This window comes from Alligator sinensis, unplaced genomic scaffold (assembly GCF_000455745.1).
Source record: "Alligator sinensis unplaced genomic scaffold, ASM45574v1 scaffold324_1, whole genome shotgun sequence".
In the NCBI taxonomy this organism is placed as follows: domain Eukaryota; kingdom Metazoa; phylum Chordata; order Crocodylia; family Alligatoridae; genus Alligator; species Alligator sinensis.
In genome coordinates, this window is record NW_005842188.1 from 1376301 (window position 1) to 1399929 (window position 23629).

The 23629-nt window shown below is 39.2% G+C and overlaps 1 protein-coding gene across 3 annotated transcripts in view; it reads right to left on the reverse strand.

Annotated features, from left to right (window-relative positions):
* Window positions 1-23629, reverse strand: part of INTS6 (integrator complex subunit 6) — a 65153-nt gene that overhangs the window by 3069 nt on the left and 38455 nt on the right. For 2 of the 3 annotated variants that reach the window (XM_025207196.1, XM_025207194.1), the window contains 12 exons: window positions 22869-22994; window positions 22032-22186; window positions 16511-16663; window positions 16191-16323; window positions 15550-15644; window positions 14989-15099; window positions 12612-12827; window positions 12376-12502; window positions 10502-10644; window positions 9389-9623; window positions 5303-5665; window positions 4703-4796 (listed from right to left, as the gene is read on the reverse strand). In XM_025207196.1, the coding sequence (XP_025062981.1) occupies window positions 4703-4796; window positions 5303-5665; window positions 9389-9623; window positions 10502-10644; window positions 12376-12502; window positions 12612-12827; window positions 14989-15099; window positions 15550-15644; window positions 16191-16323; window positions 16511-16663; window positions 22032-22186; window positions 22869-22994 (1951 nt within the window). Of the gene's footprint in view, window positions 1-4702; window positions 4797-5302; window positions 5666-9388; window positions 9624-10501; window positions 10645-12375; window positions 12503-12611; window positions 12828-14988; window positions 15100-15549; window positions 15645-16190; window positions 16324-16510; window positions 16664-22031; window positions 22187-22868; window positions 22995-23343; window positions 23445-23629 lie in introns of all 3 variants that reach the window. The other variant, XM_025207195.1, reaches the window with a different exon arrangement.

Genomic DNA, 23629 nt, shown 5'->3' on the forward strand with positions numbered 1-23629 from the left:
GCCCAGCCAACAAGAGGGTGCAGGATGTGGGCATGGCAGTGCTGGGAGTGGGGGCTATGCCCTGCTGCTGCTTGCCTCCTTCAGCCAAGAGCGAGTCATGCTCATGTCCCACCCCAGCTGGGCAAGTGGCAGCAGGGTAGAGGCCCCTGCTCTGAGCAAAGCTGCACCTGCATCCCACACCTCCCCCACCCCTGTCCTGGCTGGGCAGCTTGTCCCAGCCCCAGGCCCATCCCCAATCTCTCCCTCCCCCACCCCCAACAGACTTATCAGCTGTGTCAGCTGCCTGTTTAGTCTATGGCCAAATCTCTAAAGCAGTGTCAAATCTTTTGGATCTGATTTGGCCAAATTGAATTGGGACAGTGACTCGAATCTCCGAATCAAATCACTGTACTCCAAATAGGCCAAATTCAAAGCGAATACTTGCTGCTTCACACAGGCCTACTATTTATACTCATTCCCAAATATCTAAAGATCTGAGTACCCCGGATGCCTAGCATGTAACCGCTGCAAAATTTTAACATTCTGCCTATAGTAACTTTAAGATCCTGCAGTTTTCGTATTTTGGACAAAACAAGATGAACGCATAAGTGGCATGTGTAGTACACAGCCTCAAGGTATCTCTTGCAAGAAATAGGGATGCCCATTTCTGTTACCATCTTTCAAAAAAGTGCCAAGTGATGAAACAAAATGCACTGCATCAAATAGTACAGATAAGCCTTTAGGCAGGGGTGCCAAAGAAATGGCCTGTGGCACTGTACAATCCAGACCAGGATGCTGCCCACTGATCTTGGTGTGGCCCACAGGCAGAATTCACGGTTTGCTGGATGGCCCTGGAGATAATTTATTATATATGGCCACTATGAAGTGGCTAAGGCAATGAAGTTTAGACTCTTGCAGTTTATTCTTCATTACAGCAGGCCTGTTTTGATACCTGCAAAAAACAACTATCCACACTATATTTTGAACAAATGGTGAATGACTATGAAGGAAACTTAGATATAAAGTTTTTGTTAACTCACTCAGTGTGACAAAAGATACTATTTCTGTGTGAGAGCTCAATTTCTCTACAAACACAAGACAAGCTTTAGATCCACTGTACACACCCCAAATCTTAAATTACTGGTAGATAGGCAAAAGGACACAGGTTGCAAGTTGAACACCTAGACAATGCACTTGATCAGTGCCCTAACCCAATAAACCCATTCATAACTAATTAGTGCTACACTACAGCATCAGGCTCTGCAGATTAATGAAACGTCACTAAGATTTTAAGGTTAACATTTGGTTTTATACAGTCTTCACTCGATCTTGTGATGTCCTTGAAGACCGTCTATAGGAAACTCTGGTATTGAATACTACCCTAAAAGGAAAGTCATTTTTAATATTGCATTCTTTGCAAGCCATCAGCACCCTTACCTAGAAAATCCAGAATGCCAACCTGCAGGATTTCCTGTTTTGGCATTGCATGTGCTTGTTCCTAATGCTGTTTACCCAATGCATTATTTTATACTAGATGGAGGACTATGAGTAGTATCAAAACAAACACAGATTGTGGAAATAAACTTACTGGAAGTCCAAATAGATTCATAGATGTTAGGGTCGGAAGGGACCTCAGTAGGTTATCGAGTCTGACCCCCTGCCCTGGACAGGAAAGAGCACTGGGATCAGACAACCCCAGCTAGGTGCTTGTCCAAATGCCTGGCAGATAGCTGTTTGCTCCTCAAATACTCATATAAATAACTCAAGAGCAAACTACTATCACAACCTCGGGCCTGGCTCAATAAATCAGAACTTATTTTGAACACAAGGAAGGATTTTCTCACTTGCCCTCTAATCCCCAAATGGTCCAGTTTCCTAGAGTGGAATCCTTACATTTTCCCTCCTGCTTTAATTTGGAGCTAACCTGTGAAGTGGGGGGAGACTCCTTTGTGCCTTTCAGAATCTAAGTCACTTTCTCTGACAGGTTAAGGACCTGTGATTGATGATCAAAAAGCAATTTCAATCCCCCTAGTGCCTGAAATCTCAACCACTTTCTTAAACAGCAAAGGTTCCTGGGCTGAAAGCCAAGCAAGCAAAATTCCCACTAGACTACAACCTGAAGAAGGGCTTCACAACAGTAACGCAGGCTTCTCTGCAGGCCCAGATATGATGCATTAAACTTGATACAGAGCACCAGCAAAAGATCACCCCCTAAGATGAAAACTCTCAAAGGCTGCTTTAGTGGGAAAATGCAAAAGGAGAGGAGTTTAAACCCACAATTTATCTCCACTCATTCTTTAATAATAGCTGCAGTACAAAGATGATGCCTTTTTGGGACCTTGAGTCTGGAAGAATTGCTTCTATAAGAATTTATCAACTTAAGAAAAAAGAGAGCTGTGTGCAGAGCTGTAACTGGTCAGGACTGGGCCCTGGGGTAGTCAATCCCTCTCCACTGTAACCATACCTTCCCAGAAGATCTCTGGCTCCCAAGGCTTCAACATAGAAGCAGCAACTGGTGGTTTGCTGATGAGGGGAAATATCAGTGGCAAAAAGTGAGGTGACGTTCATGTCAAGGGGCCAAAAAAATCTCGAGTTTTGGCAGCAAAAAATGGTGACATCTCCTTCCAGTAGCAGAAACTACATTTCCCAGAAAGCTCTTTACTCACTCATTCACACATGCTCCTGCACTGTTGCTGGAGCTGGAAAGTGCAGAATGGTGGCAGGTTCCATTCTGGTACTGCTCTCTCCCCACTTAGGTAGTGCCCAGGCCTCATGCCATGCTCACCCACCTATCCTTGTGGTAAGGTGAGAGACCTTCTTTCCAAAGGAGAGGAAAACTTACTTTGGTATCTGAGAGAAATTTGGATCTTTTCAGTGATGTCTTTCTTTTCTCCCCACCATTCCAGCCCACGTTGTTGTGGAATTTACTCTAAACTGGCCAGATAGAGCTGTCCTCACTCTTAGATTCTTTCCCTGAAATACTCAGAAGCTCCTGAGTGGAAGTCAGAACTTATTCAAGATTTTAAAAAAAGGTCCAACATAATCAGCCCAAAATTGCCTGGCAGTGCTAGGGGTTGGCTGACTCTGAACATTCATGATTCACCTGGACATTCTGTTACTTTTCAGGAAAATAAATTAAGATTTAGACTTATGGTTGGGGGAGAGCTCTGCCATGTCTGAGGGTAACAGGAAGCGTCTCAGAGGGAAGGCACTAAACAGCAAATCTGAGAGTCTGGAATGAACCATTGCACAACCAAGTACTTAAAGAGGATGGAGTTTCATATAAATCACTACTAAATCTAAAATTAAAAAGCAAAATTATCAGAAACTGAACTACCAATTTATTCCACTACTGGATGGCCTGAGCTGAAGGACAGCATAGAACTAGAGCCTCCAGATTCTATACATTAGAAGCATCATTAACCTACAGACAAAAAACAGTGCAAAAGAAATGATTATATGATTAAATCTTGAAGTCACCATTTCCAAAAGGACAAATCTTCAAATCGAGCAATTCTGAGAGCAGCAGAACTGACATAATTTTGCTGCATTGGAAAGAAAGCCAGAAAGTGTACATAGGCCTCCACGTGCCCTACAAGCTCAAGCACAACTTAGAGCATTTACGGACAGAGACAGAATGTTTTAAAGCACGATCACAGTTTATCTGCAGCTACATGAACCTACTAGCTTAAAACACCTATACATGGATGGGACAGCAAGACATATTTTCCACTTAGGGTTAGAAAGGAGAATATTCAGTCTGTTTAGCATGTGCATTGAGACCAAAATTTTGTTCAAATTGATTAATAACATCATTTAAAAATAACAAATCTATTGAAAGAACAAAGAAACAGATTGGGTCAAAAAAGAATGCTTTCCTTTTTTTAGTGCACTTTTTTTATTTAAATATTTTTTAAGTGTTGACTAGATTTGGTATCACTATTGCAAATCAAAATGTATCAAATTCTAGGTACCAGAAGTAGTAACAGGATTAATATCCAGGGCATTTTTTCTTATGGAGAGCTCTCCTTCCCAAAACCAAGCTCTCTACCCTCAGACAAGGGAAGCGTGGCTATAGCTCCTTCCAAAGAAAGTTGGTCAGAGGAACGAATGGGTCTCTGAAGACGTGAATACTGGGAGATGGGAGCCATAATTTAAAGCCAAATCCTGAGCTGGTTTAAAATGGTCTCTCTATCCCTCAATTTAAGAGTTTATATGCTGACTGACCTCTGAAGATCTGATGCACACTCTTTAATACTGATGTCCCACAGAGCTCTGAAATGAAACTGCACACACAGATTCAAACGTCAGAAATACAATGCTCCAAGTTGCTGAGTTGACCTGATTTTCCCTTATTTTATATCATTCCCATCTATCTGTATGTATGTGCATTTGGCTTTTCAACTTCAAAACAATGAACTGAAAACAGGAAGAGCTGAGTTTGTGGAAATAAGGGGGCTTTACAAATTGGGGACCACAAAGATCACGGTAGATTAGAAAAGTACTGATTTCTCAATGCTTTTTATACAAAATATGCTTACAATTTGAGGCACGTGTGTGCGCAATCTTAGGATAAGATAATAAAAACACAGAAGACAAATGTATAGGTATCCACAAAGCATATACAGCAGTTAACACCATACACTGCCTGTATGAACTGTAACCAATGTTAAATCTTGCATAATCATTAACTTATCCAAATATTTATAAATCAACTACATACCGTGAAGCTTCTTTAATAACATTCTGTAAAAATATTAGTCGTGTTTGTAAGTTGCCTTGTACATGCTTGAGTAAAAAAAAGATCCTTTCATATTCTGAAAAAAAGCAAAAATAAAATATTCAGGTGATGCCTACACATCAGGTGCAAGATGCTGCTTCATTCAGCTGAAGAAATACTGCTTGTACTAAGAAAGATAACAAAATAATATCTAATTGTTACTTATTGTATTTAATATAAATATCAATATGTACACAGCATTTTAGGATTCTACTTAAAGAGGAAGGTGCAAAATCTGACACTTATGCAGAAAGAGGATGGATGTTGTCAGCACAGATAAATGTATTTCTATTTCAACAATCTACCCACCCAGTAAATTCCTGAGGGAGATTTTATAACTGAAATAGTTCTGGCCCAAGATTTAAGCCACAATTAGTTCCTATTATTTCAGCTTCTTCCATTAGGCAAATATTGTTTCATATTATAATTCTGGCATGATTTAGCACCTTATTAATACAGTGTTCTAGTCTAAGTCTTTCATATCAATTGATTTTTCCATCCTGCTAATTGGACACAAAGACAGTTTGGGGTTCTAATACTTACTTCTTCCTGGCTTTCGAATCTCCTTCATAATTTGTGCTTTAAGCTCTATGTTAACCTCTCTAGGGCTCCTGCAGTGCACTGTTTTTTTCCCTTTGTTGGGGGAGGATGTTGTCAAGTTTGTATCAGTACTTAGTTCTTTGCCCCCTGGCTCCTCATGATTTGCCATAAATTCATTCATAGTCACATTATTATTTGCTAAATGTTCATGGCCTAGATCCTCTGCTGGCTGGTCCAACGAACTGAATGGAGGGGACACTGAAAATTCAGAATCCATAGCATTTGGAAAAACATCAGATGAAAGTGGGTCTGCAACATGATTCTCAATCACATCATCCATAGCAATCTCATTATTGTTTTCTGATGCTGAAAAAAAAAAAGACCAGAAAAATAAGAGAAAACTTAAAAGAATGTTTTAAAACACCTCATTAACATGTGACCAGCACTGGGTAATCTACTCTTATACAATCATGCTCCATCAGCTAGGACAGGGGTTTTCAACCTTTTTTTTAACAAGTGTACCCCCGGCAGCCGGACAGAACAAGAGGGATGGCACGTGGCCGGATGCGGAGTAGGGTGGTGGACGGCAGCGGTAATTGCTGCCGCATGCAAGCTCCCCCCCTCCCAGCATCCGACTGGTTGGGTGGCACCTGTGTGGCCTGCAGAGGGGCACCGCTGCCCTTGCTCCACCTCTGTGCTCCTGGGAGGCAGCGGCATGGGGTGGTGGGTGGCAGCGCTCTGTCCCCATCTGCCTGTGCATACCCCCTAGGGCCTTGCAAAGTACCCCTGGGGGTATGCACACCCCCAGTTGACAACCCCTGTGCCAGGATAAAGGAAAGGCAGGAATGACTTCCTCAATATGTGTGGTGGGAGAAAAGGTTCCTGTGGGTTTAGAGTACAGAACATCGTGATACACCCACTGGTCAGTGAAGGCCCAGCAAAGTATGGGTGTGTTCTTTATAAGGGAGAAACATTATATAGACTAGTCACAAAGTAAAAAAGTTAAATGGACAGAAGAAGGGTGTTCTTGAAAAGACCTTCTTACCTGGTCCCACTAAGACTAGTTGATAAAACTTACTTCAGTGCAGAAGGGCTGATTAAAGGTCCCATGCAACACTTAAGTCCCACATTAAGGGAATGGCATTCACTTTGCTCTGGAGCAAAGTTCAAATATAAAATTGTGCTGCAGTATGGTCATGGACAGGCATTCATTTGCAGCACCACAAGTGCCTGACCACTGTGCAGTGCTACAAAAATAGATAATTACAAGGGATGTACATACATTCATAGCCCCCTGGCTGCAGCACTACAAAGTGTCAAGTAACAGAAGCAATACACAATAGAAAATGAATTAAATGCTAGCCAAAAATCCTATGGGGAAAATAAAAGGCTTCTACTAATTATTTGCAAGTAAAGAGAGGGTTAGTTTAATGGCTGAAATTGAATCTCTCTACCTTTCTGTATTTGTATATAAAAACATACATAAAAGGTGCAAAATAGCTAAGAATACGCCGTTATCTGATTTAAGTGAGCACACAGAAGCTAGTTTAAAAAACAGGCACTATGGGATTATAAGAATTGGACAATGAAGTATCCCAACTGCTGCTGATTTTTTTTTTTAATAACCAAGAATGACTAGAAATAGTGGAAGTTTAAATACATGTAAACATAGTATTAGTCTCCACAGAAATACTTCCTATTTCTGTGCTGTAAATATTCCTTAGACTATGCCAGTTAAGGTAATAGACATATATTAGAAAAGTCATTTTTTCATAGATTCATAGACATTAGGGCTGGAAGGGACCTCGAAAGATTGAGTCCAGCCCCCTGCCCCAGGGGCAGGAAGTCAGCAGGGATCATACGGCAAGATAAACACCCAATTGTCTCTTGAAGGTGTTCAAAGTGGGTGCTTGAACCACCTCCAGCAGCAGTCTATTCCAAATCTTGGGAGCTCAGACAGTAAAGAAGTTCTTCCTTATGTCCAGCCTGAAACGGTCATGGAGGAGTTCGTGACCATTCGAGCTTGTCATCCTTTGGGGCGCTCTGGTGAACAGACATTCCCCTGGATCCTAGCGAGCACCCACGATAAACTTATAGGTAGCCACCAGGTCCCCTGTAAGCCTGCGATTTTCCAGGCTAAAGAGTCCCATGGCTTTCAGCCTCTTATCCATAAGGTCTGTTTTCCTGACCTCTGATCCCATGTGTGGCTCTCCTTTGCACCTCCTCAAGCTTCTCCACATCCTTTTTGAATTGTGGAGCCCAAAACATGATGCAGTACTCCGGCTCACCAAAGCTTAGTGACTTCTGGAGTAATACTATATCTCATGAACAAGAAGTACAACAATTTTATGAAAAACAAAGCTTACCAATTACTTCTTTGCCAGTTACAAAAGAAGTGAATGAAGGTATATCTAGATTTCAAGCAAAGGTCATATCTGACTTGAAATATATATCATGAAAACTTAACTCAAAATCAATCCAGATTGATTTGGCTATCAACTACGTGGTATGAGATTAAGAAGTGTCTAAACAGTCAACGGTAATTAACATTATTTTTTTATACTGAAAGGACATTCCTAGCGGAATTCCTGAAGTTCCTTTTTTCATTAATAAGCCACCACCTCAACTTTCAGGATAAAGAAGAATTTGATACTTCTTTTGTAAGAGTTATAAAGGAAAAAAAAACACCCAAAAGGTTTTCATGTCCATTTAATCTCAAAAGATTTAACTTGAAATATTAACCAAAAGTCAAATACTTAGACCTCATACATTTGGTTTCTCCTGGGAGAGTCACTGCTCTCCTGGGAGAAATCACAAGTCTACAGATGTTTAGGTTTTTTTCTCCCAGAATAAAAATGGCCACTCCAAGTAAAAAATAACCTGGGAACAATAAGGATTAAATCACTTCCAGGAGTGTTTCTACTGGGAGAGCAAATGTCTGTATATGCTGACACCACAGGCTAACTATAGGCACAGTCTGGGTTAGCTGTTAGCCACCTGGGAATGCCCTATACACTGCTACCATCTGTTGCCAGACAAATGAAGGGAGCCTTGCAGAGCCCACTGAGATGTATGCACAGGGCCCCCCTGGTTGCAGTGTCACAGCACTGCAAGCTTCTTCAAGGCCTCAGTAGTTGAATATCTACACACATAGCTCTGAGTTAAGTTTTTCTACCACGAGAACAAACCTGGGAATTTTCCCAGATTATAGGAATATATGTACGCAGCCTTAATAGGGGAAAAGTACCCAGAGTGCTACCTTGCTGAAAGAGACAACTTGATGGGATACACTACAGCAAATTCAGAGTTTGCCATACAAAGCAGCACAAAGCAAGGCAATTAAATTGTGCACATCCTATGAAAAGTAATGAAACTCACTTCACCTCTTGTATAAACAAATCTAGTATTAAATTATTTCTGATCACCCAGTTATTACAAACACAGTGAAACAGGAGAGAGAGGTCAGAGGAAAGCAACAGAACAATTGGGAGCCTTGAAAGACTGATCTGTGGAGGGAAATTTAATAATAGAAATAGCACAACTAGACAAATTAATGTGGTAAACATGTAACCAATCCATCTTCTGCATCCTCAGATATCTTATGGTGGGTAATTACACATCAATCACATTTATTTGACTGATAGTATAATTATTATGTGATGTATATACATCCTTTTTTTTTTTTAAAGGATTAGAGGACAAGGAGAATAGTACCTTATATTTTACATAAAACTTTCCCTTGTACAACTCTTTACCATTTTAATTTTAGAAAGCAGTGTTAAAAATCATCTGCCACTGAAACATTTCAGAAACTTTAATACAGTCCTAATTAATAAGGGAATTATAACAAATTTGTCAACTCTAAAGTGCAAAATATGCAAACTGTAGTTTTGCTAACAAAGGCTGCATATTTACATACTTTCAGAACCGGATGATCAGATTGTCATAATTGAGAAAACTATAATATGCATCATTTCCTTGATAGCTATGTTGTATACTAAATATTAATTTAGTGTTTATACAAAAAATGTCTCTAAAGTCAAGGAAAATGAAAGCAACAGAAAATAACTGAAATACAGATTCACCCACTTTTGTGAATAGGAACAGGCTTGACAAAATCTGTCTGTGCTTGTGTAATAGGTGTGGGTGGCCCTTTGCCTCCAATATGATTGTTCACAACAGGAGTTGTCTGTGGTCGTCCTCTGAGCAAAGGTGACATACACCGACGTCTTTTAGGAATCCCTTGCATATTTGGTTCTCCAGGTCGTTTGTGTTTATTTTGAGGTCCTGATACAAATTCATCTGCTTCATCTATCATCATCCCCTGTAACAAATAACCAGCTGAGTAAGAAGCTTAATCTGTGTCATCTAGTACAAAACGTTTTAAAAGAACACACCACATATTAAAAAATGTTGCTGACTTTTTATAACAGGCATTCAGAATGCAACTAGGTACTATATGGCATATCACCTTGGCTTCTCAAATACTAACTTGAGTCTGGGGAGAGAGTACTGATACACTGAAGGATAAGCAAGAGATTTGACCGGGGTTGTAAGATTTCCAGTAAAACTTGTCTTCCAAATTGGAGTTAGCACATTATAATTTAGTCAGTTATATAGTCAATTAAGCTTCAAAATTCAGCCAACTGCAAGACCTAGATTTATGAGGGACTCCTTTGGTCAATAGAACTTGCTGATGTAAGCAATCTAAAGCAAAATGATTTTTTAAGGGAGAATTTGATAAAAAGGGAGTAGAAAAGGGGTTAGCAATGTTTTTGGGCAGAGTGCCAAAAATACCCACAGCCTCAACTTAAGGTGTTGGTGTGCAGGGGTGGATGGTGGGGGAGCCACAAGGGGCCCGATCCTTGTTGAGACAATGCAGCCCAGCCCCTTCTCCACCATCTGCATGCGTGCCAAGCAAAATGCCTGTGCGCGCCATGCTCTGGTACCCATTCTGCAGATTGCCTGCCTGTAGAGTAGAAATTAGATGTTGACCAAACCACAATGACAAAAATAATTAATGTAAAAAACTTCAGAGGTATGTTTGTCAAAAAAGGGTTGAGAAATACAGTGGTCTTCAAAATACCTAGAAAGGGTTTTCCTATGCCCTGGTGCCTTGGATAATTCAAGTTAGCAACACAAATGTAACACAATAGTTTTAAACAAAAGCATTTGTTTAAACAGCATATTGTAGCAAATCACCTTCTTATCCAATTTAAATGGATTGCCAAACGTATGCAGCCTACGGGGTTGGTCAGGATCAAGCTCTCGAAGGGGAGATGGTATCTGTTTAAGGTACTCCTGATAATTTCCCATTTGTGCTATAGGCACACTGTGAACTTGATCTAGTAAGAGAGAAGACTTTTATCAAAAAGCTGCATCTATGGAAATACTTTATTATAACCCTATCTTACAAGGATTTAATTCTAGCTCCACCGGCACATCCAGTTTTTAGATTATCTCATTTTTTCATCAAGATACATAGAGATAGAAAGAGACAGAAAAAGGCTTAAAAGACAGCCATTCTCCCAGAAAACCTGACTTTTAAAATGCTACATATGTGATATTCATAGGTTATCCGTTGCTAAGGGACTGGAGAAATCAATACATAGAAAGCAACCACCTTCGGGGTATACTTTTAATCCTTGTAAATATGTTCCACAAATCTTTGGACAGGACAACTGAAAGGAGAAGAATGGAGTTCCAGACTGGCTAATGTACAAAAGCAAACCATTATATGGTGTATGCTACATCTAACTTCAATTTTGACAATGCAACATAACCCCCTCCCTACTATCAACAATTTCGAAAGACATTATATTAAATAAAACAGCAATAAATTGGGACTGTTCTTTTCAAATACCGTCCTCAAGAAGCAACATTATTGTTGACTAGCACCAACTAAAGTCAACAAGATACAAGGGTTTCCTTAAAGTTCTGGTGACTCAGGTCCTCAGTACTTTGTTTACAACACAGTGTGCATGGTCCCCCAGTGCCCTGCTCAACTAGAATAAATCCTAGTAACAGATTATGCTAAAATTAATGCCAGTTGTAATGTGGAAACCTACATAGAAACTGCAACTTTTCCTATAGACTTCTGCAGTTGATTTAAGTTAGATTAACATTTTTGATCAAGTGATGGTACTACATATCCTTTTCTCTCATCTTCTAATCATTTTTCTTTGTTTAGCTTAAAGAATCCATTTCATGGTCTTCTACATACCAGGTGCCTTAATACAATGTAGCCCTTTAACCACAACTATATGACAGTTTCACTGTGTTCCATGAACTTCTACTCTTGAGTTCTGCTACCCATAACCTATTGCTGATACTGGTTGTCTGTCTTGATGGAAGTTGCGTCAGATGAGGAAGAGACTGGGCAAGTATTGAGAATGAACTACTAACTCAGAGGGCCATTTCCTTCAGGTCAAGGAGTCAGATAGATTGATGGGACACGGTGGAAGATGTGTTCTGCCTCTGCCTATCAAATAGTACAAAAGGGAAAAATGGGTTTTATTGGATCAAATGTGTAGTTGAAAGAGAACCTTTCAGGCACAGGACGAAGAGTGGTTTGTGCCTGAAAGTTTCTGAAACTTCTTTCCCAACTACATAATTGGTCAAATAAAAGATGTAACAAAAATCCTTTGTCTCTTGTACATTTTCTGGACTATCACAGCTTCAACAACATTGGAACAGTATTTAATAAACAGAGGATTTATGTGGCCTAGGCCATCCATAATGTTCTTTTCCTTTCACATAACCAGAAAACTAGAAAGATGTAGTAAAAGAAATGCAAAAGAATCAAATCCTGAAGAATAGCACTGTCCTAAAGAAAGGAAAAACAAACCAAGAACACATGCAAGACAACAGTGGTCAAGTCTCTTTTCCCTAAGCCATTGATACAATTTGTAATGAAGACTTGATGGAAAAACCTATGGGGTTTCAAGTGTAGTAGTCAACTTCCAGCAAGTTTTTCCTGCTTCTCTCTCTCCATGTTCACCAATCAGCACAGAACAGCAATAGTAGTACAGCAGTACCCCTATAAAATATGCAAACAATGAATCAAGTTGGCTAACCTTCATCTTGTCCTTTGAGAAGTTTGCAAGTAGTCTTGAGAAGATTAGACCTCATTCTTGTTAACTGATCCAAAAGATTGCTTCTGGGTATATCATAAGCATTTCTAAAGCTCTGAGGTCTCAAGTCCTAGTTTCAGCAATAATAATATTTTAATTAATAACAACAGATGAAATAATGTCCAATATTTTAATGGAAGTGTATTGAAAATAACAACATTACACACAATGGTGCTTACCTTATTCAGCAAAGCTATTTGGAACCCAGCATACTCCTTCATATTGAGGTCTAGAGGTCTATGAGGAATTTCCCCAGTAATCCCCTGTAGCAGATGTTGAAAATCGTTCCTATGTGCCATAGACAGGTTGTGTGATCTGCTTCTGACCTTAATTCCAGTCTCTTGCGCTACCTTTTTGCCTACAGAGCCAATGACTCTATCGGACTCTATTTTGGCCTTAATTTGAAATAAATAAATAAATAACATTGACAATATACTCTTAAAAGGATTAGTCAGACTATTAAATTCATTTTTAATTCCTACCTAGAAGATTCGACAATGTACTACTACATTATGAAGAATATATGTGGATGAGTGCTTAAGGAGTGCTTAATGTGCTCATTAAGTGCTTAATGTATTACAACTCTATAATCATTAAAATGTGATAAACAGTTTATATCTAGCTTCTTCAAGTATCTCTAGGGTGCCCCTTATCATTTCATCTAAGCACCAATATGCATGCAATGCTTTTATTTTCATAAAAATGTCATGATTGGGATTATGAAAAATTTTGACATAAATCTGCATGTACCCATGGATTTTACTGTTAGCTGGGGAAATAGCTGAAATCTCATGATTCTCCTACATAATTATAATTGTGGATTCAAATGATGGTATTGATCTTAAAAAAACAAACAAACAAAAGCCCCAAACACCTCAATACAAAGTAGAAAAAAACCCCAAGATTAAAAAAGGAAGAGAATATTCAGTTATATCTAAACAGAGAAAATATGTGGTAACCTTTTTGTTTTTATTCATGGTTTTACCCGTTTGATTTGTCTCAAATTCAAATGCGCTTTAAGATGTGTTAGAAGTTTGGCAGAATGTAATTAATCAATAAGCCAAAAACAGTGTTTGTTTAGTGAATGCACTTAAGTTTCTAGTATATTGGAGGTTCAAATGTTATTTCCCCATTTCAAGTATATGGAAGTTTTAAAACCACAATAATCTTTCAAACATTAGGAAGTTTTTTTTTTTTTTTTAAATATATAAACTCTATATCTCATTGTACCCATGATGTATTACAGAATGTCATGCATTTAAGTATTTTGCACCAAAAATGTATATATTTAGAGATGCATACATTTTGCAGATTTATTAGTATAACAACCACACAATTTGGCAAGATTATCATAGAATCTTAGAAAATGGGGGTTGAAAGGGACCTCAGGAGGTCATCTTGTCCAGCCCCCTACTCAAAGCAGGACCATCCCCAAGGCTTTGTCTAGCCAGGTCTTAAAAACCTCCAAGGATGGCTAAATGCAAGATTCACATATTTCCTGATACTATTGCCAGGAGTTAAAAAAAAAAAAAAAAGATAAATACTGAAAGCTTTAAGCTGAACTTTACAAAATGTTTACGTGCAGCATTAAGAATACTTGCATCCCTACATCCTTCAGGTACAAGCCTATTTATTTTCACGACGATCTCAAATATGAAAGTTCAAGATATACAACAAAGCAAAACGGCATTCATTAAAGTGCCAGAGTTACTGCACATTAAATTTAGTACTTGTACAATCGAGTACTAAATCAATGCGCAGTAACCAGCATTACTGCACAGTAGTGCTGGCACATGACTTTTTAGTGATGCTACTGCACAGTAGCCTAATAATACTGCACAGTAGCATATCAGCACTGTTTTTGCTGTGAAGTGGTATGCACGGTATTATTAGACTACTGAGCAGTTCAAGTCCCGTGTAGACGTACCCAGAAAGTCAAAATGGGGAAGAAAGGTTTTTACCTGCTAGAACAGAAGGCTAGTTAGAGGGGGTCTCAATTTTCATAGGCTTGCTATAGAACATTCAGTAGGCTACTTGTCCTGTCTATGCCTTGGTTTCTTATTTGTAAGTGTCATTCATTGCAAATTCTAAATGTTTATCATGAATTATATCTACATAAATGCTTTTACAAACTAAGCAGAGAAGGTAAGTGGTCATTTTGGTGCAACTACCCAAGAGCATAAATCCCTAATATTATGAATGGTGCCATATAATTTGCCAACCTAGCAGAGACCATCGCATTTTTAGCCACAAATATACTGAGGCTTGCACTTATGAAAAACTGGCATGGCATACACCTTGAGGAATCCAATAAGACACACCTGTACATACATTTATGGTGAAGTCTATAAACAATATTTTAAAGCTAGGTGTCAAGCTTATCTCCAATTCAGAAAACAAATGTTCTAATAGTAATCACATGTAAGAATTCAGGTAAACTTGAGGGCTTCTTTGTCCCTTTATCCTTGCATGGCTCTGTGATGCTTTAAAGGTTAGGCTGACATCAGCTTCACTGTTTTTAAAGATTCATTTTTGTTGCTATTGCATCTATATTACCTGTTGACTCAACTTTTTGAGGTATGAAATGACACTGTAGCTAAGTCCATATTCCACATTATCTGCTATAAGATTTGGTGCTCCCATCATTCGCACAGCTTTCTTCAAAGGCTGAAAAACAGGGTACACATGTATACGTATATTATTAATTTTACAGTTCGTGTTTAAAATAAAGTTATAGCTAAATGCTTTCAAAGTGAATTTGAAACTCTAAGTGAAAAAAAGACATTCTTTCCATTTATATATTCTTCCACCTGTGCCAAATTCTTAAAATATTAGTGAAGATTCATTTCAAGCAATGATTATACCTGACCTAGGTCTCATAAAATTAAGATTTTAAATTATCCCTACAACCTTAATGTACATCCTGAAAGTTGTACTAAATCATAGTATCACATTAGAAGGGTATACAAACTTCAGAGGAATTCATATTTAACTTTTTATTTCCACAATCATAGTATCCTTAGTTTAAAATAAAATCCAAAAGAAGATATTTAATAAAGAAAATAAAAGTAATGAGGGAGAGGAGACATGTTAATGTACATAATTAAGTTATCTTACCCCAAGATAGTAAGGAGGCATTGTCTTTAAATAGCTTTCAAATGACTGCCGCCATTTTAAAGTTGGTTTTGCCTTATGTACTTTGAACAAGTCATCTAAATATAAAGTGATATTAATAAGTAAACAAAAGATGCATTTCATATAACTCCACATTTTATCTGAACAATATTTTTCCTAAAGGCCCCCCTACTGCCTAAGGTTTAAAAAAAATTAATGGATTAATGTTGCAAAGTAAGAGATTAAGGTGGAATCCTGTAATTTATACTTTACAAAAGGTAACTGGTGATCAGAGTCACTGGAGTGAGGGGGAAAGTATTACTACATTAGCAAAAAGGAAAGTGCATGAGTGCAATCATACTGAAGACCAAGAATAATGTCCATGAATGGTAAACAAAATTATATATATTTTTATTAGCAAAAATCATATTCAAGAAGGTCAGCTGATTTGGTAAGTGAATTGTGAATATGTTGGATATCAGAAAAGCTGAATGGTACCATCTTCTTTTCAGTATAAAAATAATTTCTGAATAGTTAAGTTTATGATTACTAATGATGATGTTAGCATCATAATATTCTATACTTATGCTGGATCAAATTCACCTGCCTACCACCTCAAAAAGATTTTAGAAAGTTGTGTTTACCTAAGAGAGGAAGGAGGACTGGATAATTGTAAGGCATCACAAACAGGTTCACACAATTCAGTGCTGTACTGGCTTTCAAGTAGCCAAAAGGATGACCAAGTTCACTGTATTTTGCACTATTGCTCACATATACCTGCAAAACAAATGAAAAAAATGTTCAGATAATTCATGTTGTATACAAGTATAAATAGTATAAACAGTTAAGGTTTTATGTAAATAAATTAACATATAAATTAGAATTTCACTCCAAATTATTTAAGGAATGTTACTTCTCAGATAAGGGTTCTTCATTTACAAAGTTAGTATACAATCAAACTTGCCTGCCAGCAGGTATGTGGAGATTTCCTTTCCAGGATAAACTGAGTCAATGGAGAAGGTTCTAACTCATATTTATCAAAGGGTAGTTTGTCAATGACCATTGGTTCACAGTCAGTGCAGGAGAATTTCACTACAGGATGAGATGTACGAGGTGGCTAGACAGAAATAGACAATGTTAACTGTGGCTCTATATCAGTAAACACTAAATATCATTTTTAAACAATAAGCTTTTTAGCATTTTACCGTAGGATCTGTTAACATGCTTTTGAAATAAAGAAATACCATTTTACCTGTCATCTCTTGGATTTTGGTCCAGATGCTAATGCCGCAATTGCTCTCCTGCTGCTACCACCATAGGGTTCAGGTTCCTCCCTCTTCTCCTGCCTGCCCTGGCCCCTAGGGCCAGGGTGGCCCACAGGGCTGTGGGAGCCTGCAGGTGGGGATTTCAGAGGGAACTGGGTACTACAGTACAGCATAGCAGGGGTTGTCTGCTGTGCAGTGAAGAGAGGCCTACCTGACTCAGATCAATGCAGTGGATGGCATAGACAGGGAGGACATGAAGGGGAGGCCATGCAGCATGGTGCGCAGCCCCTGGCCACTCAGAAGTTGGCCAGCCCTATTCTAAGGTAAAGGTCAGAAGTCCTTTTATGAAGCATGTCATTTTACATGCCTCAAACTGGATACACAGCATTCTCAAGTTTCTATTAATATCTTCTGTTTAGCAAAACAATTCCCTTCTATCAAACCTAAAACATTACCAAACCAAATCAGACCAAAAAAATCCCACGAAGGTGAGCATGAATATAGATAAAAAGCTAGCTTTACAAGTTACCAAACTAGACCTGAGATTGACTTTTTGCATAATTTCAAGTGAAAGAATCTTTTACCATTTCAGGCAACCTATACCCTGCTTTCAACTAAAACATGGAAAAGTACACAAGGTATTTATGCCTGATATTGCTGGCAGAATTCTGGAAAGGGGAGAGAAATCTGAGGTTCTTTTCACAGTAAAGTGTGGAGCAGAGTTCCTCCTAAAGCAGTGGCTCCCAACCGCTTTTTGCTGCAACCCTGAAGCCGGGTTGCAACCCCCACCCCGAACTCACTCATGCCCGGCAGCACCAGTGGAGCCCAGGCCAGGCCGGGATTGTGGGGGGCAGCGGCAGCGAGAGCTGCACGGACCATGCGCCGGGAGGGGCGGAGCAAGAGGCAGACCCCCTGCAACCCTAATTTGGATTACACCCCAAGGTTGGGAGCCACTGTCCTAAAGAATAGTCTAGAAGAGAGGTACTAAACTCATTCTTTTAGCCTTGATGTCCAAGACCCCTGCAATTTGGGGAGGAATCAAAATGAGTGCCCTCCCTCCATTTTGTTTCTTCAGAAGAGATGCATTACTAAAAGAGGAAGAGTTGAGCTGAAAAAGGAGGGTATCTTGACCTTCTTTCCCCACAGTAAAACATATCTTTCCAAATCTTTAATCACTAGTGCTTTCCTTACTGGATGAATCACCCATATGGTATCTATCCAAGGAGACAGTTTTACCTTAATTAGCATCTTTACACTGAGGAAGGTGCAATGCCAAAGTGACAAACAAGATGGAAGGTCAAATTATAATGCTCTTAAAAGATGCTGCTTCCAACAAAGACACTACGATGACAGAGTTTTTGACCAAGGTATGAAGCAGTTATACTGGGAGTAAAAGGGCTGCCAGAAAACAGCAAGTGCTGAGACTTGAGAAACTTGGTAACTATCTGTACCTCACAACAACACGAGTTGCCACTGTTGCAGACTTCCACAAATGCTTGCAACAGTTTAAATATTATTTCCACCTTAAACTATGCGGGGTTCTCTTCATACAATGGCTATTAGGAAGCCCCACTATAAAAATGATTGGTTGACTGAGGGAAGAGATACAGAGTAGTTAAGCAAAAAATTGAAAGTTAGGCAAAAAAATTAAAGAGAACTGGATTAAATGTGTTGCTCTCAAAACCATGAAGAAATACAAGGATTTAGATCTTCATGGATTACTCATGAATACAAGCATTTAGATACTCACTCAACATTATATTTCCAATTTCGATTTAGACTTCAATTGGAATTATAGGGTGAACAGAACCAACAGGAATTGTCTGAACATCTCAAATATAGGCATGCCTTTAGCAGCCTATAACCCCAAACTCTTATAACCCAAAGCTCTATACAAGATCAAAATGTAATTACAATGAAATACCAAATATTTTTCATGACTTCTATTGATTAAGAAACTTAAAGAAAAACTATTTGAAACCTACAGCTCTTAACCTGGTAAAGATCAGGACAGGTGGATCTATCTATGATTCTGGTTATAAAGAACAGGGAAGAATAGATATTTTGGAGGAGTTGTCTTCCTATTGTACAGCTCTATAATATCTTGGACAAATAGTTTTTGGATTGGGTTTTTGTGGGTTTTTTAAATAGGTTTAGGAGATGGACCTCTTTTTAGGACCTGCTATACAGCTCAGAAGACTATGCATGTTTTTCTTACTGGATAGAACCTCTGGGAAACAATGACTCAATAAAAAGAAACCAAAAGCTAAAGACTAAAATGATGTCATGCATCTTAACCTTCAATTAATATCCTTTATTCAGGTGATGCACTTTGCAAATTCTGCAATCCAAATACATAGAATATTTTCCATAAATTATAATATAGTGTCAAGCCATCAAGTCAAAACTAAAACTGAAGATTTTCTGAAAAAGCATGGATTCACAACCCCACCAGTTCCATTTTAATGATTCTCAAATAGTCAAAGTTACAAGCGTTATTTGTCACTAAAAGTGTATGAATTCCTACTACAAGGTAGGAATATTTGAAAAAAACAAAGCTTTCAAAGAAGCTTTATAATACAACAGAGGGCGCTCTTAAAATACCTCCTGAAATAAGCACATATGCAATGTAATTTGAGATTAAGTTGTTTATGTGTTGTAATAGATGATTATGCTGAACATAATGCAAAATAGTACATTCTTATATTAGTAATTAAGTAATTAGAGAACAACAAACTAATCCTATTGCTAATTAAGACTTTATTTTTTTCTTTTTTAGCAGAAGAGATGATTAGGGAGTAGTCTGCCACCTAATGCACTGAAAGCTGGTAGTTCTACCATTAGCTTCACCTTTTCCCAATTTTGAAAATATTTTCAGTGAGGCTTTTCCACCAGAACACTTTCTTCTGGCTAGTAAAATGTGGTAGAAATTAGGGCTGTGCAAAACACCTGCATTTTGTTTTGGTTTTGGATTTGGCATTTCATAGGGCTGTCCGAAATGGCTGTCTTTCGTTTCATTTTGGATTCGGTGTTTCGGAGGGACAGTGATTTGTTTCAGTGTTTCAAATCACTGACCTGTTTTGTTTCGGCCAAAACTATTTCAAAGCTGTTTCAGAATTTCAATGGTGTTTCAGCCATAGCCAGTTGATTCCGCATTATAGCCTATAACTTTGTCCTTTCTTGCCTAAATCGGATGATGCTAGCAGGGCTGCTAGCCCCTGCTGAGGGCAGGGAGCCTGCCAAGTTTCAAGGGGATAGGTGCAGGATTTTTTGTGAAACTGCACCTCAAACTGCTCAAAGCAAAACTAGTATTACTTGCCAGCAGTGGCAGCATGCTGTCATCCCGCACACAGATCTGGGGGCCTGCTCCCCCTGGGAGGAGTGCAGCACAGCCCTGCAGCCCTCCCAGGGGGCATGGGCCCCCAGATCTGCGTATCTGGGTATAAAGAACCCAGTGCTGCTAGCTGGGGCCAGCGCCAGCACTGGGTTCTTCCTGGAGCTGGGCGTAGGCTGCACCGGGCAGACTTGGGTGCTGGTGCCGTCATCCGCATGCTCCACAGCTGGTGAGTGTGGAGTTTAAAAAAATAAAAGCCCCAAACTCATCGGCTCTGGCAGTGGTAATTGGGGCCTCTGAGAGCTTGTGGCAGAGTCCCCCCGCCCCATACAGCGCGGGGCAGCAGGGACCCCCACCTGCACCAAAGCACAGGTGCAGCACAGCTCAGCAGGGCACCATGCACTGCCTGAGAGTAGGGCAGCTCCTGGTTCAATCCCCAGCTGTATGATCATTCCCCCAGCTCTTCCCGGGGGTGTGGGCCCCTGCATCTGCACAAGGTTTCAGCAGGCTGCTGCTACCAGCTAGGTAAATAGCCCAGAGCTGCTGCGATCCCCAGTTGGCAGTGGCAGCCTACTGTCATCCCGCATCATCTGGGGGCCCTAGTCCCCTGGAAAGAACTGGGGAAAGCGATCAGAGAGCTAGAGAAATATCGGAGAGCTGGGGAATCAAACCAGGAACTGTGGGAATGTTCGGGGACCTGAACATTCCCCCAGCCCCCAGCTCAATTCCCCAGCACTGGGGCTGGAAAGGACCTCAGGGACAGATCACTGTCACTGGCCAGCTACAGATGTGAATATCAGAGCAGTCCTTCCCCCTCCTTCTTTCCCTTCAAGCCCGCCTCTGGAACAGCTCCAAAATGTTTTGGAAAATTTCCAAAACATTTTGGATGGCCCGTTTCATTTTGGAGCTGTTTCGGAACCCTGCGTTTCGTTTTGGATTTGGTGTTTTGACTGCCAAAGCGTCTGAATCCGAAACGAAACAGTTGCTGAAATTCACACAGCCGTAGTAGAAATGACTCTGAATTACTTTTGGCATTTTTGTTTACGTTGCAGTCCTCAGTCTGAATTCTAATCAAACTCCTGCTATATTGTTTTTCTTTATTCATGACTGCTCAGATGTCAGTAAGAGCTCTATTATAGGAAGTTTCTTGCTTAAAGAAGCAGATACCTCTTATGCCACCAGCTTCCAACCTGTGATCTATGGACCCCTGGTGGTGTGCAGACTATGTCTTAAGGGGTGTGTAAAAGATGACTATGATCAATCAGAAATTACATGAATAACCCTCACTTACAATTCAAAGACTCCACACCTCCATTCAAAATTTTTAGGGGTCCACAAATGAAAAAAGGTTGAAAACTACTGTCTCATGCAAATACCGTATTTTCGCACATATATCCCGTGGGGTATACGCGATTTTACAAAAACAATGGATGGGTGTGGGCTATACAGGGGTGCGGGCTATCTACGGACTTTTTTTCCCCGCAGGGGCCGGGGTGAGCCGTGCCGCCTCCCTGCTGGGCCCGGGCAGGCCGGGCTACGCCGCCTCCCCGTGTATACACCGCCACAGGGAATACACGGGTGTGGCGTATACATGGACTAATATATAAAAATACAATTTCCCGTGCGTTATACGTGGGTGCGGCTCATACCCGTGGGCAGGCTATATGCACGAAAATACGGTACTCCATATGAACAGTATAGGATATGTTAATTGCTACTCACTCTTATTCCTAGCAGTTAGACCTGTGCTGTATTTCTTTTCTGAATTCACCCTTTGTCAAGCCGCTTTCACAATACTTTAGTGAAATATTCCGAGATTTTAAACAAATTAATGGGAAGCAGTTAAGATAGATTTCCCTTGCTTCTACTTCTCTTCAAATACTTACCAGTGTTGGTGAATTTTGATCTGGCCAAAAGGATTCTGGAACAGGCCAGTGACCTATGGGAACCCCAGTTTTAGGGTTTGGTCTGACATAGATAAGCTTGTGACAGCTGTGCCAAGGTTGGGATCCAAAGGGCCTAGATATATCCGTCTGTCCATCTACATAAAAATAATATATATTAATAGCTATATATAATTAAATAAGTTTGAAATATTATTTAAATGCTGTTTTTATGAAACGTGTACAGACTTTTTATACTTCAAGGAAGTTATCCTTAGAATAAGATTAAAAGCCACAAGAAAAATAGATGCCAGTTTCAATTTGTATGTTACATTTCCTGCAAGAATGCTAACTGACATTGGAGCAACACTGCTAAATCTTTACTGAATGAAGGTCTGAAAAAGGTGATTATTGCCTGATGCTTCTTCAGAACTCAGTTGGGGTTTTATTTCCTTCCTCATCACAACTTTTGCTAGATGCATCTTAAATCTTCACACATCAGGAAAATATTTAATATACATAATTCTAGTACAGAATAACTCCAATGAACCCTTAACATACAATTTCAGGGTTCAGGGAAAAGATAGCATTTTGCAAGAATACATTTTTAAAGATGAGAAAAATAATTAATATTTATAACAGGAGGGCACAGGGCTACAGGAAATGTAGGCCTGATATACTACTTGAAACCCTTGAAATGTGCTATATTATAAACTAGGCAATATTCATTATGCCTAAAATAATAGTACTGTTCCAAATCAAACTATCCTAATTTCTGGAGATTATTACATTTGAATTCATCAAATTATATCAGTAAGGTATCTAAAATTTTTCAAATACCATCAATTGGTGAAGGATCTGGTCCAGCTTTTTCAAAGTTTATTACAACTCCACTTTGCACTTTTTGCACCAAGGACTCAAGACACTGATTCAGCATTCTCGGAGAGCATACACAATATGAGCGACCTAGGATGAAAGGAGGAGTCACAAGAGCAAGTCAGCTACATAGTGTTCCTACCTTCACCTTATTTTTTCAGTCTAAGCCATATAATGTGACATCCCATTAGCTTTTTCTGCTGCTATATTTCATGTTTAAATATCTACCATCCATTCCCAAAATGCACTGTTTTAGAACATAGACTAGTATACTGTATGTTTACTGATTTCTCAAAATTGGACAGCAGTACAAACATGAATCTGTGTTTATAAAGTGGCAGCCATTAAGATAACACTATTTACCAACAACTACTATATTGTGGCTTTTGAGATACTGCAGCTATGTACTATTCTGTAGCATATGGAAAAAGTGAAGTACCTCAGATACCATATCAGTAGGTTATTCATTGGTAAATGATCTTATTCTCTCTTCTTTCTCATCACATTTTCTTTCCTCCTAGGCTCCAGGCAAGCAGAATCCTAACAAAAGTTTCAATGGCTTCTATGGGACCCTTTTTATAGGATTTTACATTTTCTGTATTATCTTTAAATAAATACAAGTCAAAATATTATATTTAAATATACTTTTATATGGAATCCTTTCCATGGGCTTTCTACAACAAGGTCATTTTAATAGAACATAAAATCACAGAAGCTGAACTGTA